Source organism: Callorhinus ursinus, unplaced genomic scaffold (genome assembly GCF_003265705.2).
Source record: "Callorhinus ursinus isolate GAN/ISIS: 27379988/994484 unplaced genomic scaffold, GSC_fseal_2.0 scaffold10, whole genome shotgun sequence".
NCBI lineage: Eukaryota > Metazoa > Chordata > Mammalia > Carnivora > Otariidae > Callorhinus > Callorhinus ursinus.
Window position 1 is genome coordinate 21,805,017 of NW_027397072.1, and position 17,762 is coordinate 21,822,778.

Below are 17,762 nucleotides of genomic sequence, written 5' to 3' on the forward strand. Positions count from 1 at the left end.
GTGGGGGAGGGACAGAGGGAGAGGGAGAAGCAGACTCCCTGCTGAGCAGGGAACCTGACTCAGGACTCAATTCCAGGACCCTGGGATCATGACCCAAGCTGAAGGAAGCTGAAACTGACTGAGCCACCCAGGCACCTGTGTGTGTGTGTGTGTGTGTGTGTGTGTGTGTGTGTGTGTGTGTGTATTTGAGTTTGTAGTTGCTATCTGTGGAAGTGACAGTATGATAAGAGCTTACTCAGCTATTCTCAGCAGGGGGATCTGATTTCATTTGCGTTTACTGGATACTAAGCTTGAGGATGTAGGGCTTACAAAAATATCATTAAGTCCTTTTTACAGTTGAGAAAACTGAGCCCTCACAGGTCCATCAGGCTTAAATCTTCTCCACCCCATTTTATCCAAATCCATTTGGGCAAGGCAAGAATAAGATGGTGTCCACTGTGTGGAGACAGGGAGGACCTGGTTGGAAGGGGAAGCATATGGAATATCACACTATGCAAGCCTGAACGTACAAGTCCTTTGGGGCCAAGAAATTGTTGCAATGAGCTTGAAGCCTTGTACATGGCCTGTTTGAAAACTTCCCAAGGTTTCTTTGTTTCTTTCCTTTTAATTTCTTTTGAGAATTCCAGGCATGTAAGCTGTGCTAAGGGAACATGAGCCTGCTGAAGAGCAGAACTTTTGCAGTATCTTATGGCTAATCCAGACAAAACCAGAGATCAAAAAATGTCATAGGACCTCAGAGATGATCTCTCTCAAACACCTCATTTTAAAGATGATGAAACTGAGGCCCAGAAAGATGAAATGATTTGTCCAAGATTTCTCAGCCATTTTGTGGCTGGGCTAGTTCTGGTGTTCAAATTTCTGAATTCCTACAAAACAAGCATATCTCCTTCATACCCATATGTAGTCCTCACCCATATGTAGTGCCTACACTGCTACCACAAAATACAACACCCGTGGCTCCATTTGCCTCCAATGGCATGAAGGGAGGGCATCTATCCATTGAAGTAGTTGTTCGCCACCATTTTTTTTTAATCTATAGAATTCAAGAAACATGCTAATACCCATAAACACCCAAGTGAATCCCAAGGAACATCATCCCACCAGTGAATTGAAGTTGATGGATTCTAGGTTGCTATTTACTCTATGGCACTGACCCCCACCCACCACCACCACTTAGTCACCCACCATAGATGCGAAAGGCATACTCGATCTTCAGGCTGGGGCAGGCCTGCTCACTGAACACAGATGCCATGCCCAGCACATCCTCAAAGGAGAACACATCGTTGTGGGAGAACACTTGGCAGATTCGGTCTCTGAAAGGGTTGACCTGTGGGAGAGGAGGAGTGGGGAGGCCTATCAATGTCAGGTTCATGCCTCCCCGGCCCTCACCTATCTATCAGAAGCACGGCAAATTCCTCCCTGGCATCCTCCTCTGCTTTCAGTATGCCTAATTCATTCCCACCTACCAGTACTTCTTTCCTCCAGTCCCTCAGGGGCCCAGCCCCGCCTGTTCTAAACTCTTCCTTGCCTGCTGGCAGGCCTTATCAGATCCCAACTTTGCTGTAGTATTCTAGAATGACCCCCATCTCTCCCCTCAGCCAACCCAAATTCTTTTTCCTTAGATGCACCTCAGCTAAGAAAGCTATTTGATTCTGTGAGTTCACATAGCAGATCTGAATGGCCAATCTGCCCAATTTTTAATTAGGTGAAACAAATCTCTGATTGGTTTTTCTAGTCCCCCTTTCACTGACTTTCACTGACAAGGTACCTTTTCAAGTCCCCAAGCTTCATGCAAAAGGATTAGTTCCTCTGCTTCAAGTACCCAGTGTGCCTATTACCTCCCTCAAGGGCATTTGAGCCCCAGCTCCACCACCCCGCCACTGCCTCTAGGGGCCTGTACCCTTGTCTAACACTCCTTAGGGTTTTCTCAGCAACAGCCAATGCTTAGCCCTCTAGTTTTGATCTCTCCATTTATGGCACATGAAAATTTCTTCTTCACTTCTTTTGAACTAAGCTACATATTAACATCCATGATTTAGTTTTATTTGGTGCTCCTATGTATTTGAGGTGGGAGAGAGAACAGTCTGTGTCACCTCAGGTGGCCATGTAACCTCTCAAGCTTTAGTGAACAAACAAGGTACCGAAGGTCCTTGTTAAGAAAATGAAGTGTGAGCTCCCACTCTCAGAGGTCCTGTTTTAGAAGGTCTGGGGTGTAGCCCAGCATCATGGATGAATTGTGTCTGTCCCCCAGATTTGTATGTTGAAGTCTTAACCCCTTGTACTTCAGAATGTCACCTCATTTGGAAACAGGGTCTTCTAGATATAATTAGTTAAGATGAGGGCATATGAAGTAGGGTGGGTCTCTAATCCAATATGATTTGTGTCCTTATTTTTTTTTAAAGATTTTACTTATTTGACAGAGAGAGAGCGAGAGAGGGAACACAAGCAGGGGGAGTGGGAGAGGGAGAAGCAGGCTTCCCGTGGAGCAGGGAGCCTGATGTGGGGCTTGATCCCAGGACCCTGGGATCATGACCTGAGCCGAAGGCAGACGCTTAACAACTGAGCCACCCAGGTGCCCCTTGTATCCTTATTAAAAGGGGAAATTTGGACACAGAGACATGCGCTCGAGGAGAACACCCTGTGCAGATGAAGGCAGAGATCGGCGTGAGGTATCTACAAGCCAAGGAATGATGGCCGACACGCTGCCGAAAGTTAGGAAAGAGGCAGGGAACAGATTCTTCCTCGCAGCCCTCTGAAGAAACCAACCCTTCAGACACCTTGGTCTCAGTTTGCTAGGCTCTAGAACTGTGAGACAATAAATTTCTGTTGTTTAAGCCTCATAATTGTGGTACTTTGTCACACCAGCCTTAGCAAACTAATACACCTAGAAATCGACGTTGTAAATAAGGTCCCTAGGTGACAGGGTTAGTGTCACATGTATATTCATATGTATGGTCCAGGAGTGGTCAGGGGTCGGGAGAATCCAGACTACCTTGCTAGAACCTACAAACAAGCTTCTGCAGTGTCTGCCCCTCCCCACCCCCACATCCACACCGCTGCTGCCTGGAAAGCTTACAGTGATGGCCTCAGACGAATGCTGATAAGGGCTATCTCCTGACCTGTGTTCCAGGTCACGTGTGTCTAGCTAAGTGGCTTCACAAATTACTTTGCCGAATTTTAACTCAATTAACTCTCGCAAATGGTGGCTTAACAAGATTCCCGCAAAGAAACTACAATAGAAGATAATGCTTGTAGTGCAAGTGCCGGTGATCAACCAGAAAATGTCAGGGCTAGAAACTCTGCCTTTTAAAATACAAGTTCTTCTCTATTTGGTAGTAGAAATTGTGAGAATCTAGTCAGACATAACTGAAGTCCCGGCTTCAATTCTCATTTCCTATGGTCAGACAGGGGCAAGGCAGACCAGCAAGCAGTGAGCTTAAGCATATATCCAACCAGGGAATGAGATACCAATCTTCCCTTCCCTGGGCCACCCCCCTCCACTCTTGGCCTTGCTGGGAGTGATGGGGAGAGGGGATGGTTGCTAGGAAGCCAATCCACTCTGTCTTAGGCCCATGTCACGTGACTCTGTTATCTATACACACACAGACACACACACACACACACACCTTGTCTTCTAGAGACTGGGAAGAAGGCAGTCGGTGTGGAAGCTGGTGGTAACAAGAATAGTGCATAGAACAAAATGTAGTGACCACAGATACTGTTGGAAGATGTGGGGGAAATAAACATTAGAACACATTTCACGCTGTGGAAATTCTGCTAAATAGTTGAAGAAAAGTACAGATGTTTCTCACATGGTTTTCCTAGATTCTGTTTCAATAATAAAATACATGAAGAACCACATTTTTGAGAGCAACTAATGGAAAGAGGCGATATTGACTGAACAGTACATTACTTCTTTAATGAAGACACCAGTTATGGGAGAAACTGTCTGGGTGTAACCACCGATGGAGTGGCTGCTCCATGATGAAAAGGATTCTGGGTAAGGGTGCAGGGATGGCCACACCTGTGAAACCAATGCCCCACAAAACTACCTGCAGGCTACCATAGTCAAAAGGTTAAGTCCAGAAGTACACAAAGTGGTACAGGATGCATTGGTGTGGGTAGTTTTTTGTTTTTTTTTTTAAAGAGCTTAAAGCATAGTAAAATATAGACAATGGTTTGTAATCAGAAGGGAAGTGATTTTGAAAATCTTTCAAGCCACGTAGAGATTTGCTGGTTATCTCTTGGCAGAGGACTTAAAAGAGCCATCAAACTTTAAGAGGAATTATATGTGTTTCTTGTACAAAAAGACAAACGTTCCAAATTTGCTGAGCATTTTATGATGACAAGTGACTGTTGGCAGATATCCACTGAAAAATGAACTCGAATTCTTCTGACTCTTCGAGGTAGAGGTGACTCATTTCAGCAATGAGGGAGAAAAGCACTTGCTTTTCCAAAGAACTCCTGCTTTGGAGAGAATATTTTGAACATCAGATTTTTGTTGTTGAAAACATGTGGAGTCACCTAAAATAATGCTTCTATCTGCATATTTGAAAATATTAGGAACAGATTTTGCTAATCTGTTTGAAAATCATCCAAATGGAGAGTGTCAGTGGATTTTGAGTCCATTTGTTTAAAATATAAAAATGCAGTGTTTTTCCAATTAGCTTGTAAGAGCCACTGACTGACATAAGGGCAGATGGACATCTACAAGCTTCATTTCGATAAAAAGCCTTTAATTGGTGGAGGGGATTTAAATTGAGTGCCATAATTTGACACATGCAGCCAATGATACATTTCTTCTCTTTTGACCAGCTATGACAGCCACTAAAAATAGACTCAACTAGAACCAGACCCCTGAATGGCCCGATCTCAAAGTGTTAAAGCAAGATGTTAAAAGAATAATGAAGCACATCCAACCACATGGCTTTCCCTTACACTATTGTTATTAATTACAATGGTGAAAGGAGGAAATTTTGTTCTATAAATGAAAGGAGAATCTATTTTTAAGGTATTTTATGTGTATTTGGTTTATATAATATTTAGCTTTAAAATGTTTTATTTTGCATATTTATATCATAACATACAGGTATTGTAGTAAAGGGACCGAGTTTGAATATACACATATTATGGGGGCATGCTCCCCACTTTTTTATTGCTGGGGAGGCATGATCAAAGATAGCTGGTGCTCTCTGATCTAGACTAACCCCCTCTTAAATCAGGGATGTGGAAAAGGGGCCTCGGAGTGGGGGTTGGGGAGAGTGATTGCCCAAGGTCACTCAGTCTAGGACCCAGGTCTCCTGAGTCTGCCCGGCACCATTTCCACTACGGTCCCTTGCGGCAAATAAACATAAAAGAAAAGGTGGTGTTGGAGGCAGAACATGTGACCATCAAATGTAGAAAACCTTGGAACTGGAACCTCTTAAAAGGCTTACTTCAATTAAAAAAAATTTTTTTTTGTTTTGGCACAAAGTGCCGAAATGGGGGCTAGCTTGAAGTCAAAGCCATGGCCCCTGTGTGTGAGAACTCCATCCACCTCCAGCCTTCTGGTGGATAGCGGCCGTGCTGACTGGGAGCAGTCCTGGAGGGGACAGTTCGAGCAAACACTTTGGGCCGGAGAAGCCGAGAGAAGGTGGAGGCAGCAGGAAGCCCGCAGGCTTGGGAATGGTGGAGGGGCCAGAGTGAGGAATGGGGGATGCTGTTCCTGAGAAGGTGGCAGGGCAGATGACACACAGGGCCTGGGGTCACCAGGGCCTGGAGGCTAAGGGGCGGCTAGTACAGTTCTCTGTGAGGCCTAGTGGACACCTGCCAGGAGGGTGTCCCTGGCCCGTCTCTGTTCCAGCAATGGCAGATTCCCCCTCTCCCAGTTTCACTGCCTCATCTCTTCCTGGAGGGAGATCCCAGGGCACAGACTTCCCCTGCGGCGAGGTGTCCTTAACACACACGCAGCTCTGTGCAAAGCAATGCTGCCAGGGCCTGCAAGGATAGTTTTGAAGGGCCTGGGAGAGGTTTCCTCCATCCGTCCCTCTCCCTGATCTCCACCCTGAGCTAAACGCCAGCTTAGCTGGTGTCCTTGGGTCCAGACCAGCCACTGGCAGACAGAACAGCTGGGAAGAGGCAGGAGAGGGAGCAAGGCTCATGAGTGATCACAGTTCCAGTTTACTGTGTTCCAGATTTGTGTTGCTATTACTTTAACAATCTGAAATCTGAACCAATAAATTTTGGGACCTATCCAGAGAGTTATAGTCTGCATTAACTTTCACACTCATTTAGAAGCCTTCAATCCTCCAGAAGAGGAAGAAGATGACAATTGACGAAGCAACGCTTCCATTTCAAGAATAACACGCACCCCAGTGTGAAGGCGTTCTGAACAAGGGAATATAAACATGTCAGTATAGAAATTTATACAGGTAACTCAGTAGTGCAATCTCCATCTATGTATGACAAAACAAAAGAAGATGAAAATAAACCCCAAATGCTGGGGATTTTTTTTTTTTTTTTTGGAAACAGAAACTACAGTTTGTTGACAATGAAAAGATTGCAGTCCCTGCCAAAAAACTAACATTTTTTTTAAAGATCTTTTCAAAGTTATTGAACAAGAGATTTGATTTGAAGATGAAAGTCAGAGGGAAAATATTTGGACTTAGCTTAAAAATATCTCCTCACCATTTCTCCAACTAGCGCATAGTCAAAAGGAGCTCTTTACAGTTGCTGGAAAAAATTCACACAAAAATACGCTAGTGACTCAACAGTGACATCACCAATGAAGTTTGATTTTTAAGATCTTGTTTTTTAAAAAGAATCAAACAGCATTATTTCATTTAAAACTTCTCATTGCTAATTAAACTGTCTTAATTTTTAGCATTTGTTGGTTTTGAATAATGCTTCATTTGTTCATTTTGTCTGCTACCAACTCTTGCCAAAAGTATACGATTAATGTTTGTATTTTAAAAATTTTAAACAGATGTAAAGCATCTGTCAAGGAAAGGAATAGATGGAGGTGTCTGCTGGGAGGGGTATATAAGAGGCCAGTCCTTTCTGGGTCTTGAATGGAGGCCTGAGGTTACTGACACAGACTTTTACTGAGCAAAGTGCTGCCCAAAAGACTTCTCATTGTTGTGCAAGATTGGGTGAGCAGACCCCATATCCTGGGAGAAGGGTGTAACAAATCGTTTGTGTTTTAGTGCCTTTAAAAACTTCCCCCAGATATACCATATTTATCGATTAGAAGGTTCAATTTAATTAAGATGTTGATTCTTCCCAAATTGATCTGCATAGTTAATACAATTCTAGTTAAAGTCTTCCAGCTGATGTTTTTGCAGAAATTAACAAGATGATTCTAAACTTTATATGGAAATTGGAAATACAAAGGGCCAAGAACAGCCAAAACAATTTTAAAGAAGAGGAACAAGGCAGAAGCACTTATACTAGATATCAAGATCTTGCTATAGCTTTAGTAATTGATACTGGTGCAAGGAGAGACAGATCAATGGCCAGAATAAAAATTCGGAAACAGACCCACACATAGATGACTACTTGATTTATAACAAATATCACATTGCAACAGAGTGAGGGAAAGGAAGGTCTTTTCAATAAGTGGTGTTGGATTGATTCCTACCTCACACCATACATAAAAATCAATTCCAGACTGATCATAGATCTAACATGGAAAGCCAATAGTAAAACTTGTAGACAAAAACATAAGAGAACATCTTCATGATCTTGAGGCAAAAATTCTTTAACAATATACAAAAAACATTGATCATTAAGGGGAAAAATCCATAAATTGGAGTATATTAAAAATAAGGATTTATCTTGTTCAAAAGACATCATTAAGAAAGTGAAAAGGCAAGCCACCACAGTCAGTATGTATTTCAACAGGTGAACGGATAAACAAACCCTGGTATATCCATATACCAGAATACTTCTCAGCAATAAATAGGAACAAAGTATTGATTTCATGCAACAGTGTGGATAATTCTTAGATGTGTTTTGCTGAGCAAAAGAAGTCAGATCCAAAAGAATACATATTATATGAGGCCATTTGTATGACATTCTGGAAAATGCAAAACTATAGGGATGGAGAACAGGTGGTTGTCAGTGGTTGGGGGAGGAGAAGAAATTAACTACAAAGGAGACTCACAAAGAAATTTTTAGGGTGATGGAACTGCTCTGTATGGTGGTACTGTGGTGGTGGATCCACCCTTCTATGCATTTGTTTAAACCCATAGAACCATACTCCACAATGAGTGAAGTTTACAGAATGCAAATAAAAAATTTAAAAAGTTTTAAAGACCCAGATGCTAGTAAACCTAGAATGAAATGGGGACCATGACAAATAAAAGTAACTGTATTTCAAATGTATGACAAAACCTCACTGGAAGGAATTAGGAAATAACTTTCGGGAATGGTGGTTTGACTGGGTACATAGTCTAAAGACAAAAAGAGTCATAAACCAACACTGTGCCTTACCTAGCAAATTTGTTTCTCCCAGGTGTGTGTGTGTGTGTGTGTGTGTGTGTGTGTGTGTGTGTTGGCAATTCTGAAACTACGTGGATACTGGAGTTGAACGAATAGATAAATAAATAACAGATAATAGGAACCAAGTTTCTCATTGTCACAAGACGTTACAAATAAGCAAGAGGGGAAGTCTAGATGTGATATATACAAAAATAAATACTGGTGTGTAGTATATATAAGTTACTATACATACATATATTTTCTAGCTCTATCCACTAAGTAACTTTACAGTGGAGAAATCCAGAAACACCACCTTAATTAAGTGACCAAGGTTAACATCACCAGTAATAGGTCATGTCAATATCATATATTCCCTGATAGGATGTGATGAGAAGGGCACTTCACCTCTGTGGTTATTTGTTGCACAAATCCATAACCCCAGTCTAATCAAGAAAACACATCTGACAGACCCAAATTGAGGGAGGTTCTACAAAAATACCTGGCCAGTGCTGTCCAAAATATCATGAAAGACAAAACTGAGAAACTGTCACAGACTGGGGAGACTAAAGGTAACATGGGAGCCTGGAGGGGCTACTGGAACAGATAAAGGACATAAATGAGAAAACTGGTGAAATCCAAATAAAGTTTGTCATACAGTTTGTGATGTCCCACCAATTTTAATTTATTATCAGTTTTGTTAAGTGTACCATGGTTATGTAATAAAGATATACAGTACTTGCCTTGATAAATCTTCAAAGCAAACCTTGAAAAGATTGAACTCATTTCAATGAACAAAACTTCATCCAAGAACAAAACTCAGTAACATTTAAATGAATACAACAAAATTAAGCATCTAACGATATAAAATTTACAATATTCAGCATCCAATTAAAAGTTAGCAGTCCTGCAAAAAAGTAGGAAAATAAGAACCACAACCTGTAGAAAAAACAACTAAAAAAAAAAAAAAACCAGATCCGGAAATGATACTGACAGAATAAGCAGGCATAAACATTAAGACAATGATAAATATGTTCTAGACATAATAACAGACATAAGACAAAATAACATGTTCTAGACAAAATAATATGTTCTAGAAGGTGGAGGAAAGCAAGATGAGGAAAACTATATACCCATAAATTCAAGAAGCTCAACAAAACCCACGCAGAAGAAACTTGAAGAAAACCACACCATGGCACAGCATAATCAGATCGCTAAGAACCAGTGATAAAGGGGAAAATATTTTTGGGGTGGGGTGGGGTGGAACACATATGTGTAGAGGAACAGAGATAAAAATGAAATTAAGCAAAACCAAAAGATACAGAGCAATATCTTTAACTCTGAGAGAAAGGGGAAAAAAGGCTCTCATCTTATTATTCTATACCCAGCAAAAATATCCTTCAAAACTAAAGACAAAAGACTTATTTTTCCCCAAACAAAAGCTGAGAGAATGCATCCGCAGACCAGAGCTACAAAAAGATTAAAAGAAGTCGTTCAGGAAGAAGGAAAATACCAGAAGGAAACTTGGATCTACACAAAGGAATGAAGAATGCCAGAAATGATAAATACGTGAGTAAATATGAAAGAGCTTTTTCTCATTTTAAATCCTTTTCAGAGACAAATCCATATAGATAGCTAGAAATTTCAATATCCCTCTGTCAATAGTTGATAGAACAATAGACCAAAAAATCGTTAAGGAAATAGAAGACTAGCAACCAACTTGACTTACTCGACATTTTATAGAGCACTCCACCTTACACAGTAGTATACATATTTTTCTCAGGTGCACTTGGCACATTTACCAAGATAGATCATATTTTAGGTTATAAAGGAAGTCTTAATAAATATTAAAAGATTTAAATCATACAAAATATGTTCTCTGACCACAACAAAATTAAATTAGAAATCAGTAACAGAAAGGTATCTTGAAGACCCCCCGAGTCAAAAAGTCACAAAAGAAATGAGAAAATAATGTGATCTGAATGAAAATGAAGACCAGATATCAAAATTTGTGGTTTTCGGTGCGAACATTGTGTACAAGGTAATTAACAGCATTAAGTGCTTATATTAGAAAACAAAGGACTTAAATGTTTATTTAAATGAAAAAAAGGCCCTTCATCCAAGGGTGGGAGTTGGTCACTGGAGGAAAAGAGAGTGTCAAGAATTCCAGGTTTATGAGATGGAGCCCCTTCTAACCCCGTGTTCCTGGGCTACTTGCCCCTAGGAAGTGGCCCCCAAGGACATGAAGGAGCTTGTCACCAAGGGGCAGTGGTTGGAAGCCACAGGTAGATGGAGCTTCTGGGCTGAACTGAGAATGGATCAGCTGGATGTCCCTTCACGGAAGGTTTCTCTTCCTCTGACCCATTGGCCAGGAGGAATTCCTAGTTCTGGGTCTGAACCCCTGTACCCTTCAGCACTAGAGTAACTCTGCCAGGAGGTGGCAGTGTTGAGTTGAAGTTGTTCGGTCAGAATTCAAACCCAGCAGGGGTGAGCACCTACTGTGTGCAAGCTATTGGTTTGGGTTGTGACTATCTTGCAGGCATATGGCCGGATGGATATCACCACTCCATTTTACAGAGAGGAAACCAAAGCCCAGGGAAGGAGAATGCAAACTCCTAATTCAATGCTTTGTCTGCACTGCTACTCTTGACTCCAAGAAAATTTCTAAAATTCACATTTGTGCACACACAAAGCAAGCAGGGGTTGAGGCATTACCCTGAGTCCCATGTCCCCGACACTTGGCAATTGCTCAGAGAACAAACTGGAGGAGCTGAAGGATATGGCTTCTCAGCTAGGGATGCAGGGCACAAAATTCATGAAGCTGAACTTCAAGTCCTTGTAGCAAATGCATAAGGTGAGTTACTGTTCACCAGGCATTGAACAAGTTCCCAGGACCCTCCAAATGATGGAGATGCCTCCTCTGTCCTTTATGGGACTCAACTTAGGCACTTAAATAATTATCTTCAGGAACAGGTGGGGTAGACATGTCTGAATCGAGTACGAAGCAAAGTCAAATGACAAGAGCTTGGAGGGGTAGTGTTGCTATGAGCTGCCCAGGAAGAGAAACCAGCCAGGAGACAGAGACAGGGCAGGAGCCAATGCCAGATCAGGCAGGGAGCAAGATGTAGTGGGACTCTGGGGGATGCTCTGTGGAGGGGACTAGGAAACAAGGCCAGGCAACAGGGGTCCCCCTTCCTTCTTTCTCTGCATGGCCTCCAGCCCCTTCCCCCGCTTTCCAGACTGCCCAGGTTCTGGCTGGGTAGATAAAAATGTTATGTGGGAGAGAGCAACTGGACCCTCAAACCTCTCAAAGACCCAGATTGGTCTGTATGATCTTCACCAGGTGGAGAGAAGCCTTACATTTCCATTTAAGGGGAGTTGGGGACAGGGAGGGTGAGGGATGAAAAATTCACTTAGGTGAATGCACTCCTCAGCTGGCCAGGCCCATTGTTTATAAAAAAGGGACAGTCTCTGCGTTTTAGATGTTCAACCTTCCTGAAGTCTAAAAACAGAGAGGCCCGTATGGGAGCTGTCTCCTAGTGACAGATGGGTTGGCAGGGACAGGCTGAGAATGTGTCCTGCCGGCAGCTGGAGGCAGATCACTAATGGAACAAATAGGGGAGAAAGGCAGTAAAAATGTTAAATATTATTAAACATCCATGGGACCACGTGGCTTGAACCTGGCTCATACCCACCAGCCCAGTCTGTCCCCAGATTTCAGGCCCACAGGTACCTGCGACTGCCCTGAGGAAACTTCCAGAAGAGATACCTGCTAGCACGGAGGAGCTCAGGGGACTGCGTTGTTTTGGGGGGTAGCCCAGGGGCCTGGCATCGTACAGTGGGAGGCTCAAGGTAGAGAATGGAAGGAGCAGAGGCTCTAGAGTCAGACTGACTCTAAAAAGCCGGTAGAATAATTTTGTTTGACATCTACAAGATTTTGGTATCTGCAGCTTTTGAGGTTTACACAATCTCAAGAGCAACTTGCCCAAGCAGCAAAGGAAAAATAAGGAGGAACAAAAAAAAGGGGGGGACCCAAAAGCCCAGTTGTCCTTCACTGGTTTACCAATACCTATTAGAGGAGAGACAAACTTAGCCGTTTTATAGATTAGTGTCTATTCACATTTGTACAGCCTATTTTTTAACAGCTCGAGATCAACTCTAGAATGCCTAACAACACATCAAACCATGTTCACGTTCCTGAGTAACAAGGGTAACAACAAAAACAAACTGTGTGACCTCGGGCAGACATTGGGGCCCCTCCATCTCCCATCTGTAAAATGGGCAGAATCATAATTTTGCTCATCGGGTTTTATGGGGATCAAATGAAATCAGATTTGCAAACCCCCTGCCACTGGCAGATCCCCAATAAACACTAGCTACCATTTGTATCACCCCAACTCCACCGTCTCCTGCATCAGCATCACCAGCAGCCCCAGGCCCTGGCATAGCTACTCCTTTTGAGCTCCCAAGCAAAGATGGTGCCTGGCCCTACCTGTTTGCCAGGCGCGCACCTTGCCTGCTGATGGGGAGAGTAGAAATGTTAGTTCTGGCTCCAGGGGGTGCCCATGGCCCAACATTTCCTCAGGGTCACAGCTGACTGTGGCCAGAGGCATCACCTCCGTGTGCAATCTCCAGGGGACTCAAGGGAGAGCAGCCTGGGGAGGAAAGGGGGCGTGAAAGGGGCTGACATGTTGAGTGCCAACTGATGCGTAAACTCATTTGGGGGTTGAGGCTAGAGACTCACAAAGACACTAACACGCCCACTGCCTATGTGTCTGAAGCCCACAGGGACCTTTCACCAAAATTTGCATCCATTCACCCCCCTCATGGGCTTTCTGAGTCAGCTCCTGTAGGGGTAGGACCCGAGAGTCTGTATCGTATCAAGCTGCCCAGGTGGCTTTTATGTAGCCAATCCTTAGACTAAGTGACCCGGTCAAAGTCACAGTGCTAATCAATGGCAGAGACATGACATCAGGTGCTGCCCCCTCCCCCACCACATCCCCCCCTCCAGGACACAGCATCCCACCCAAACGAGGACGTGGGTGGGGATGGGGCTTATAAGGACACGTGGTGGGCAGCACGGGCAGCCTCCAGCCTCAGCCCAGGGCAAACACCCAACTGGCAAACATTTGCTTTGCATGGATACCTCACAAAGCTTCCTTTTCCTCTCTCTCCCTTCCCTCCGCACCCCCTCCCTCCCTCAGGCTGTGGCCAGCCCCCCCCCACCCCCCTCCCCGCCCGCAGAGGCAGGTAGGTTCCATCCCCTCCAACCCACTGCGGCCCTCCCTTGTCTGAACTCACTACACACGGTCAATTCCACCTGCGACAAACTGTCTCTCCTGAGAACGTGTCCTTCAACTGCTTTCCCTCTTCCAATTTCTGCCAGATTTATTTCAGAAATGTTTCCATTTACCGCCTTACACCCTCTGATGAAAACCACTTCTCCCGGAGTACCAAATAAAGCCCTGGTGTCCTACGAATGACTCTCCAGTTCAATCCCGCAGCTTTGCGGTTTTGTGGAGTCACAAAGATAATGAGGAAAAACAACACTATGGATCCTAGAGCAGTGGGCATCTGGGGAGGTGGGTCCTATGAACAGGAAGACCCCTATGCTCGGGGAGGTCTGGATGGGAAAGGAGCAGGGAGACGTGGGCACCCCAAGAGGCCTTCTAGGCTGTGGAAAGAGAGGGGGACCGATGGAAGAGAGAGGGAGAGAGAGGAGAGACAGCGAATGCCAATGATCCAAGATGCGACCCTTCCCAGGACCTACCTCCCTACCTCCCTACCCCGTCTGCAGCGCCAACCCAGATCCGTACAGCGGTTGGCCCAAGTGGAGTTTTTATGGAAATCGGTGAAGAGATCAAGGCTTTTGCTGGGTAAATAGGAAGTGAAGCAGATGTGCGGAAGATGAGGGCAGAAGGGACGGAGCAGGGGGCATCAGAGCCCTTCCTCCTTGTCCTTTGCAAGGCTCCCACCCCCCCCAAAAAAGAACAGAAGAATGGGGGAGGGGGGCCGTGTTCTCTCATAGGGCATCCAAATGGAGGAAAGGTGGCGGGCAGCCAAGGGTTTTCCCCAGGGCAGGAAGGCCCCCAGGTCCTTAGGGCTCCCCAGCTGCAGCAGGATCTGTTCCTCTACTCTTGACGCCGTTGCAACAGGAGTGGCGCCAACTTGTGGCTCAGGCTGGGGACCTAACAACAGCTTATACGTTTCTCTGTGGAAAATGCAAAGTTCCAAAGAGCCAATATAAAAATCTCCTAAGACACGGTCTGTACCTGTCCTTGAAGGGCAGTTGGTGCCGGGCAGGAAAGCCTGGCTAACGTGATGGGGTCACCCCGGGGCCAACCAGGCACCTTCGGGAGCTGCCCAGAGCTGAGCTCCCCCGCTTGTCCGGGCCCCTCAGGCCCCCCTGGCTCCCGCCTACTGTTTATAAGCGGCCTTCCTCTCTGTAAGCAGGAGGGGCTTCCTGAGGGGAGTGTCGGGGCAGCTTTGCAGCTGTTTGGGGCCACCCACCCCAGGGCACCCTGGGAACATGTTCCTCTGTGAACTCTGTAGGATGTATATCTTTGCCTCAAGACAACAATTTCTCTTTTATCAGCAATCTAAGCAACAGCAGTTGCTGTATTTTGCCCCTCACTTTGCATCAACAGATATAAACTGAAAGGGGCTCGCCCCCCAGCCCAGGGGTGGGGCTACGCTCCCTCTGTGATGCTCAGTGAGTCTTTAAATATCACAAAGTCCAAACCAAAGCCTCTCAAATGTCCTGTAACCTTTCAGTTCCTGATACTTTCGATTATTGGCCTTTTGAAGCCCCCAACTTCCTTTCCTGCACTTTCCCCTTTATTGTTCCAACCAGGGCAGGCTGCCCTTGACTGCCTAGGGCCCAGCCAGCAATGGCTCATCATTACTTACGCATTCATTAAGCGCTTACTAGGGACCCAGCCCTCTAGGCACCTCAACTCATCCCCATTTTCCCTTGGACCCCAGGGGGAAACCGGGGCTTGTTAAATATTTACTGCATGTCACGTGCTGCGCCATTCTCGTTCACGTGTGTGACCCCATCTATTCTTTACAACAACCCACACGGTAGATATCAGTCAGTTCATTGTATAGATAAACAGAACCCAGGAGCTGAGAGGTTAAAGAACTTAACCAAGTAAAGAAGAAGAGCGGCAACCTGATCCCAGGTCTGACCGACCCTCAAACCTGAGCTCTTGCCATGGAGTGTGTCCCAGGAAGACACTGCATCAAAATGGGAAAAAATGTGCACAGAGGTGTCATACTCTTGGGTCAGCAGGCAGATCCAGGCTGAGCTCCGAGCTACATGTTCTGACTGGTGCTGATGGCAGCTCACGAAGGAGCAAGGGGAGCAGTGGAACATGTCCTAGGAATCCTGGCACTGGGGGCCAGGGGTCGGGGGCAGTGGTGATGGCAGGATGAAACGATGCTGGGTCACAGCAGGCATGTGGAGCTCTGCACCTGGGTCCACAGCAACTCCTGACCTCAGGATGGCACCAGGTGGAGAGCAGGAAGAGACCCCGGAGCTAGGGCTGCCGCCTCTCAGCAGGAAATGCTGAGGGAGTGCTCACATAGGACCCTCCTCAAAGATGGAGAAAATGGATGGGACACCAACCAACACACGCCTTTGGAAAAACCTCATGCAAAGTGACCTTTTATGTCAACTTGGAGAGAAGTCTTGAGGGCCCTTTTATCATCGGCTTGGCTTAGGGATATTTAGGAGCCCAGGTTTTACATTTATTTTGTGCTTTTCCCCCCCTTGAGGCATAAATGTTTTCCCATGTTGCTACATAGTCAGTATAATTATCATCTAAATGGCTGCATAGTTCAAATTCCCAAAGTGGACGGCCCTATCTCTCTTATGCCTCCAAGGGGAACCTGGAAATCTAAACTAAGAAAATAATTTCCTAAAATGAAGAAAATAATACAGGAGGATGTTTATTGCAAAATTATTTATAGTAGCAAAAAAAAAAAAAAATCCCAAACTGGGAACAATGGTAATGTCCTGCCATTGAGAGGGTGGTTTAGTAAATCAGAACTCAATGCAATTATGCAACCATTAAAATGATAATTACACGGACTATGTAACAACACCGAAAAAACATATTTGCGCCTAATGGGAGAAAAAGCACAAAATAAAATTGTATCTCTGTATGTCTACAGTGATGTAAAACGAAGTGTGCCCAGGGGAAGAAGGCTACAAAAGAAATAACAATTTCTGTCAGGGTGGCTGGATACCAAGGGATTAGGTTTTTAGAAAATGTATTTGAATGCTGACATACCATTTTAACAATAAATAAAGAGCGAGTTAAAAAAGAAAAGTGCACTTCTGAGACATTTTGCTAAGAGTGCATACAAACTCTCCTTCCCAGAGGCTTGGGAAGCAAGGGCTTTTGCTTCTCTTTTCCGCTTCCTTCTCTGAAGGGCGAGGGCTGGGCCCCAGGCAAAGCTGGACTCAGCTCTCAGACCCCGTGAGGAGCTGGTGGATGCTTTCCTGCCTGGCCAGCAAGGAAGCGCCGATGGGAATGGAAGTTCATCTGAAGAAGCCTGCAGTTCAGGGGCGCCTGGGTGGCTCAGTTGGTTAGGCGACTGCCTTCGGCTCAGGTCATGATCCTGGAGTCCCGGGGATTGAGTCCCGCAATCGCATCGGGCTCCCTGCTCGGCAGGGAGTCTGCTTCTCCCTCTGACCCTCCCCCCTCTCATGTGCTCTCTCTCTCTCATTCTTTCTCTCAAATGAATAAATTTTTTAAAAAATTAACAAAAAAAAAAAAAAAAGAAGCTTGCAGTTCATCTCATGGTGTCTGTCTCTGTCTCTCCAGATGCATTCCAAAGTATAAAGCCACGGGCTGATAACGAGCAAGTAGTGAGCATGTTTCCTGATAATTCGACCGGATTGTAACAGTGTTGTCAGCTTCCTTGTGCTACTGCCTTGGTCTCACTGTCTTGGTCTGCATGATGGGGAGAGCACCGTGGTCCCGGCCTCCCTGGCCCCTCGGGGTCCCTGCTGGCTCAGAGGCCTCTCTGAGGAGGGGGGCACCTGTGGATAGAAGTGGGGTCCCCCAACTGCCTGGCCCTGTTGGGCAGCCTCCCCTCCCGTTGGGGATTCTCCCTATTGCCAGAGGCCTTCTGCCCAGAACCGAGAGCACAGCAGCTTGTGCGGACAAGGGACTGACCCGTCCCTGATCCAGGCTTGCCCACCAGCTGTTCTCCCTGACTGCCCTCCTGAAAATGGGGGGCACTTGAGTCCTGGGGAACTCATGGGGTGCTGGCCAAAGGAGGGGCTCTGAGTC

General features: G+C 45.2%; 1 protein-coding gene across 2 annotated transcripts in view; it reads right to left on the bottom strand.

Moving 5' to 3' along the window:
* The window catches only part of CIB4 (calcium and integrin binding family member 4), a 47,643-nt gene that overhangs the window by 11,939 nt on the left and 17,942 nt on the right, over positions 1-17,762 (bottom strand). For both annotated transcript variants that reach the window (XM_025868626.2, XM_073897124.1), the window contains one exon: positions 1,186-1,327. In XM_025868626.2, coding sequence (XP_025724411.2) covers positions 1,186-1,327 — 142 coding nt within the window. The remainder of the gene's footprint in view (positions 1-1,185; positions 1,328-17,762) is intronic.